Source organism: Thamnophis elegans, chromosome 7 (genome assembly GCF_009769535.1).
Source record: "Thamnophis elegans isolate rThaEle1 chromosome 7, rThaEle1.pri, whole genome shotgun sequence".
Classification (NCBI taxonomy): domain Eukaryota; kingdom Metazoa; phylum Chordata; class Lepidosauria; order Squamata; family Colubridae; genus Thamnophis; species Thamnophis elegans.
Window position 1 is genome coordinate 76,888,135 of NC_045547.1, and position 7,128 is coordinate 76,895,262.

Genomic DNA, 7,128 nt, shown 5'->3' on the forward strand with positions numbered 1-7,128 from the left:
TAATAAATTGGAACTTTGAGCAATACTTTGCCTTGGACTCTGATTTACTTTCGGATGCTATTTGGAATCCTGACACACACTTAGAGTTTGTTCCTCACAGTCTGAGAATCCTCCGGGTGGCTTTTTTTGCAAATTCCAAATGGCCGTTCAAGTTTTTTGAACCCTGAGGAGAGTTTTCCATCTAACCACTCTGTCATAAAACCCAGATCGGTGGAGGGCTGAGTGATGGTTGTCCTTCTGGAACTGTCCCCCAGCTCATATGATGATACTCATTGTCTGGCAGAGTTGGACATATGACATATGAGCCGTGGTGATGCAGTGGCTAGAATGCAGTACTGTAGGCTACTTCTGCTGACTGCCAGCAATTTGGCAGTTCAAGTCTCACCAGCTCAAGGTTCCATCCTTCTGATATACAATACAATACAATAGCAGAGTTGGAAGGGACCTTGGAGGTCTTCTAGTCCAAGCCCCTGCCTAGGCAGGAAACCCTATACCGTTTCAGACAAATGGCTATCCAATATCTTCTTAAAGACTTCCGGTGTTGGGGCATTCACAACTTCTGGAGGCAAGCTGTTCCACTAATTAATTGTTCTCACTGTCAGGAAATTTCTCCTTAGTTCTAAGTTGCTTCTCTCCTTGATTAGTTTCCACCCATTGCTTCTTGTTCTACCCTCAGGTGCCTTGGAGAATAGTTTGACTCCCTCTTCTTTGTGGCAACCCCTGAGATATTGGAAGACTGCTATCATGTCTCCCCTAGTCCTTCTTTTCATTAAACTAAACATACTCAGTTCCTGCAACCGTTCTTCATATGTTTTAGCCTCCAGTCCCCTAATCTACTGCAATGCGCTCTACATGGGGCAGCCTTTGAAGAGTATTCGGAGACTACAACTCGTCCAGAATGCAGCCGCGCGAGCGATTGAGGGTGCACCTCGGTACACCCACGTTACACCTATCCTCCGCGAGCTGCACTGGTTACCGATCGGTCTCCGGATACGCTTCAAAGTGCTAGTCGTAACTTATAAAGCCCTTCATGGTATTGGACCTGGGTACTTGAGAGACCGCCTTCTGCCAATTACCTCCCACAGACCCATTAGATCGCACAGGGTCGGCCTCCTCCTGGTTCCGTCTACCAGCCAAGGCCATCTGGCTACTACCCGGGGGAGGGCCTTCTCTGTTGCAGCTCCGGCCCTCTGGAATGAACTCCCCGCGGAGATTCGGACCCTTACCCCTCTCCAGGCCTTCCGGAAAGCCGTCAAAACCTGGCTGTGCCGGCAGGCCTGGGGTTGATGAGTTCCCCTCCCCTCTCGACCTGTGTGGTTGTGTGATTCTTGGCTATTTTAACTACTTGTATTGTGTTCTATGTTTCCCTTTCCCCCTTGAGTTGTTCGCCGCCCTGAGTCCCTCCCGGAGAAGGGCGGCATACAAATAAATTAAACCTAAATCTAAAAAAAAATCTAAATCATCTTTGTTGCTCCGGACGAAGAGGCGGTTTTGTTTTCACCATCTTCTGCGCTTGCTGAATGCTCTTGTTTAGGCCTGGTCAAGGCCAACCGTCTCTGCATACCAGATGGATGAGGCCACCTGAAGATGCACCCCACATGACTCCCTTGGGGGCTGGAGATTGGACATTTAACTTGGGGTTGTTGGAGGGGAGGGATTGGGGTAAACCTTTGATATGTACAATTTTGCGCTTTTTAGCCTCAGATCTTGCTTTACTTCGGCTGCTTTCACATCATGTCCAGTAAAAGTACCTTTTCTCTAAAACAATGGAGTTGAGGGTTTTCCTTTCTTGGATTTTGAAGGAGGCACGCCTGACGTTTATCGTGACCTGTCAAAACCGCGCTCGACTAAACCGCGCCCGATTAAACCGCGTCACTGATGTCATCAACAGGGCGACAACAGCCAGCACGGAGAAAGAAGGGCGCTTTAAATAGCGCTTTGAAAGCAAGCCGATTCAACTTAAGGTAAGGGTTAGGTTTAGGGTTAGGTTTAGGGTTAGGTTTAGGGTTAGGTTTAGGGTTAGGTTTAGGGTTAGGTTTAGGGTTAGGTTTAGGGTTAGGTTAAGGGTTAGGATTAGGTTTAGGGTTAGGTTAAGGGTTAGGTTAAGGGTTAGGTTTAGGGTTAGGTTTAGGGTTAGGTTAAGGGTTAGGGTTAGGTTTAGAGTTAGGTTAAGGGTTAGGATTAGGTTTAGGGTTAGGTTTAGGGTTAGGTTAAGGGTTAGGTTTAGGGTTAGGTTTAGGATTAGGTTTAGGGGGGTTAGGTTTAGGTTTAGGTGTTAATTTTAGGTTTAGGGTTTACAGCGTGCTTCTGTCTCCGCACTGTTGTTGCCCTGTTGATGACATCAGCGACGCGGTTTAGTCAGGCGCGGTTTAGTCGAGCGCGGTTTTGTGGTGGAACCGACGTTTATTCCTATTGCTATCACAGAGCCCCAGACACTGCAAACGTCATAAATATGAGTCAGTTACCAAAAGTTCTAATTTTAATCGCTTGATACTGCAACCGTCTCAAATGGGAAAAACAGTCATCAGCTGCCTTTTTTCGCAACTTTGAACAGCCACTATATGAACTGTTGTAAGTTGAGAACTGGAATTGATTATGCCAATAACCAAAGGAATCGCAGTGCCTATATAGATATCCGGCAGAAACTTTGCCCGAAACCAATGCGGACAACCATTTAAATGAATTTATTAAAAAAAAAAACATATTTAGCAGCAAACCGTATGTAAAACGTTACGGTCCGATCTCCTTAGTGTCCTTTAGGCGCGAGCGTTTTCACTTTGAAACCAAATAGGCTTTAAAGAGGCAAATATTTTCTGGTTTAGCGTGCACAGTATAGCAGAAGGGGCTCGTTACAATTCAGCTGCTACGTTGTGGAGTTAGATGGACAGAAGATGGAAGGATGAGGAAGAAGCATCATTATTTAAGAAGATCGCTCGAAGGCTGAAGAGCCTCCTTCTCATTCCACATTATGTTGAAGAAAGGGGCATTTAACTAACTCCCCACAGTTACTAGATCTCTGAATTTTGAGTAGTCCCCTTACAACATACCCAAAACATGGCCCAACATATGAAGCTTGGTAGAAAACTTCAATGATGGTTTTTGCTTCCTAACCAACATGTTTTTTGCTCAGTAAGGCAAATATTTGGAAAACGGGGAGCCCTTAACAAGCATCTCTTACCATTAGGAGAGTAAGAATGAGGCTTGCTTTCCATTCCCACAAACCTTTGACCTGCATCCATCACGAATGAGGACCCCAGGGGTGTATGCTCACCTTCCCCATAGGATCTTCTTGGGAGAAGGAACGGCTGTAAAATTAATATACACAACTCAGTAGGACAACATGGCTGGAATGCCGGTAGTTGTTCTGGATTGCTTGGCCAAGAATTTGGACCTCCCAAATCTGGATTTTTTTTGTTTTTGTTTAGAGGGTCGAATTTAGGCCTGTCTGTTTATTTGGCTGGATGGAGTGGAAAGCCGTATCGTGCTCCCAGAAAGGACCAGTTCCTGGTATTTATCCACCACTTCCTGGTAAACAGGGCCACTGTTCTTCAGCGCAAACCTCACGGCGGAGTCTTGGTAATGGGGTTGAAAGCTCGGACAGGGATAATTCCGACATGCTGAAGAAGACGGGACCACAGGCTGTAGCACTAGACAGACGGAAGCCGGGGGTTTTCCTGGAAGCAAATGTTTATACCTGTCCAAAAGATAAGAAGAACAATAACAATGGTTACCGGTTACCCGGCAGAAGAAATTTGGGATGCTATTGTAGGTTAAGGCCCGTGGCACGACAAAACCGTGCTCGACTAAGCCGCGCCCGATTAAACTGCGTCGCTGACATCATCAACAGGGCGACAACAGCGAGCGCGGAGAAAGAAGGGCGCTTTAAATAGCGCTTTGAAAGCAAGCCGATTCAACTTAAGGTAAGGGTTAGCTTTAGGGTTAGCTTTAGGGTTAGGTTAAGGGTTAGGGTTAGGGTTAGGGTTAGGGTTAGGGTTAGGGTTAGGTTAAGGGTTAGGGTTAGGGTTAGGGTTAGGGTTAGGGTTAGGGTTAGGGTTAGGGTTAGGGTTAGGGTTAGGGTTAGGGTTAGGGTTAGGGTTAGGGTTAGGTTAAGGGTTAGGATTAGGATTAGGTTTAGGGTTAGGTTTAGGGTTAGGTTAAGGGTTAGGTTTAGGGTTAGGTTTAGGATTAGGATTAGGTTTAGGGGGGTTAGGTTTAGGTTTAGGGGTTAATTTTAGGTTTAGCGTTTACAGCGTGCTTCTGTCTCCGCGCTGTTGTCGCGCTGTTGATGACGTCAGCTACGCGGTTTAGTCGAGCGCGGTTTAGTCGAACGTGGTTTTGTGGTGGAACAGTTAAGGCCTACTAGACTAAGCTGAGATAAGACCTGGATTTGCCATATCTCATTCCGAGCCATGGGGAAGCCATAGTTTGTGGCTGGGCTGCTTCGGAGTGAATCAACCATCCAAGATGATGCTCTCCTAGCGATGAGAATGGGGCTGAAGAAATCAGCCTAAATTCTCTGCCAAAGGGAAAGATTGGCCCCATTGCAGCCACACGCCGAGCGGACTCTATTTTCAGAGTTCCGCTAGGACACCAGGAAACTGAGAAACTCTCATGAGCACCACAACTGCTTGAACAGAAGGTACACAATTGTTGACCACAATAGCACAAGAGCTCCCTTTCAATAGGCAGCAGAACTGAGGGCGGGGGAGTAGAAAAATAGTCAGAACAAAAGAAAATGGAGGAGGAACAAAAGCAGGAAGGAAATGGACTCGAGCTCTGGAGGTTGGCGGTGTCCGTCCATAACCCAACTACCTGGAGGTCTCCTCGGATTATGCAAAATCTCCAGCAATGAAAGGAGCTTGTGAAACAGCTAGTGTGGTTGAGTGTGGTCTGGATTCCCAGAAGGGAAGGGCTGCATTCCGGGTGGCCAAGAGAGAGCAAAATCTAGAAATCTCTTCCCAAGGAAACTGGACTTTTCTTTTTTCCTTGAAGACGTTTCGCTTCTCATCCAAGAAGCTTCTTCAGTCCTGACTTCAGTTCTTCAGTCAGAACTGAAGAAGCTTCTTGGATGAGAAGCGCAATGTCTTCACACCAGCGGTGAAATCCTCTGAAGTCCGCTACCAGTTCAGTGAGTCTGCTACCAAGCGCACACTTTGGGTAGCTAAGGCGCGCCCGTGCAGGGCTGAAAAAAGAAAATTTTGGAAGCCTCCCGAGTCTGCAAAGGTAAGTAGAACAGCGTGGAGGGAGGGGAATCCACTGTGCCACGCAATTTAGATCAGCTAGAAAGCAGGAAATCTGACGATTCTAGGTAATATAAATCATGCGTCACAGCTGAAATACTAGTTCAGCCAAAATCGGTAGCACTTTTTACTACTGGTTTGAGTGAACTGATCTGAACCAGTAGCATTTTGTCCCTGCTTTACACACACACACACACACACACACACATCTTTTTTAAAAAAAATACCTTTGGAACAACCATGACCTGGATTTCCATAGACAAAATTTAGATAGTTTTGTTAGGAAGAATAGAATCAACCCAGCTCCTCCCTAAAGGTTCTCTTTAGTACATTTTAATGATGAAAGTACTTTGCTTTACTTTGGCAAGATTCTGTCTATAGGTGCGGAACAATTCTCTCTATAGGCGGGGACTCTATGGGGGAGCTCCATCCTGGAGGTGGCTGCTGGATTGATGGCAGCCTCCACCTCTCCCCTCACTCTCTGCTCTCCACCTGTCCCTCTATTTGTCATCATATTGATATAAGGATAGTCCTTAACGTACGACCACAATTCAGCCCAACATTTCTGCTGTTAAGCAAGACAGTTGTTAAGTGAGCTTTGCCCCATTTTACGCCCTTTCTTGCCAATGAGATTTGAACTGCCGAACTGCAGCTACCAGGCAGCTGAAATAGCCTGCAGTGCTGCACTCTAACCACTGCACCACCTCGGCTCTTATGACCCTTTTTCACACTTACGACCATTTCAGCATTCCCATGGTCACATGATTTACATTCAAATGATTGACAACTGATTCACATTTATGACCACGTCCCAGAGCCACACGATCCCCTTTGGCGACCTCCCAATGAGCAAGGGGAAAGCAGATTCACTTAATAACCAAGTGACTCATTTAACAACAGCAGGGATTCCATTAACGAACGAGGGCAAGGCAAGTCGTAAAACGGGACGAAACCCACACAACGAATGTCTCAACACCGTAAATGTTGGGGAACTGTGGTCGGCCGCCAAGGACTTGGTGTATCTGGTGGAGGGGAAAAATATTGAGGAAAGCGACGCATCTTACCGCCTGAGCATGTCGGGAGGCATAATGTTTCCATGCTCATCCAAAGGGGGAGCCCGGCACTCGCTTCTGAACTTCAGCTGCTCGCACTTGTTCACTTCTTTCTTTGTCAGGCTCAGGACACGTTTCTTGTGCCCGAGGTCCACAAACAGGGCTTCTCCTTCAATGAACTTGGCGTAGGTGTTCCCATCCAAGAGGGAAGGAGGTGGGACTGGTGGCTCAGCCAAGGTGGGCTTCCTGGGAGCAGTGATCCATCGCCACGTGTTGCTGTCGAAAGGCTGGTCCATCCTGGGCCGGTAGACGGGGGGCAGCCTCCCGACATCCAACCAGGTGTGGTAGCCCCAGATGTGCCAAAGGACAGCTTCCTCCAGCGGGCAACGCATCTTCTGGAGAACTTTGATCTTGGAATCTGTGCACGGAGGCTTCTGAGTAGCTAGTTTGTGGTAGGGCCGGGGGGAAAATCCAGGCCATGGGATGTATTTCTCGGCGCAAAGGTAGTGCCGCTCTTTCCAGGTAGCCATCTTGAAAAGGCCATCGGAGGAGTCCTAATTTGGGGGGGAAACAAGAAAGCGGCTCACAGCTCTCATAAGCTCCAATAAAGTTACGATGTTTTATTTACGTGTCCCATCTTGTTTGCCACCCATCTAGCCCAAGGCCACTCTGCTCTGATCTAGGCTTCCCCCAAAAGCACAAAGCAGATTCCTGGTCCCGAGAAAACCCCTTTTTATTAAACGAATGTGAATTCCTCTCATTCACCTTCAGCCAAGGCCTTGCAAGCAGTCTTTCAAAGGTGAAATTATGACCACAGACCTCATCTAGCTTGGAAA

At 47.2% G+C, this 7,128-nt stretch overlaps 1 protein-coding gene across 1 annotated transcript; it reads right to left on the reverse strand.

Moving 5' to 3' along the window:
• Positions 1-3,435: 3,435 nt before the first annotated feature.
• TEX52 (testis expressed 52) lies at positions 3,436-6,822 on the reverse strand. The gene is made up of 2 exons (XM_032221876.1): positions 6,305-6,822; positions 3,436-3,694 (listed from the first exon to the last, which is right to left on the reverse strand). Exons 1-2 carry the CDS (start codon positions 6,820-6,822, stop codon positions 3,436-3,438), a joined length of 777 nt encoding a protein of 258 aa, XP_032077767.1.
• Between the last annotated feature and the right edge of the window lie 306 nt (positions 6,823-7,128).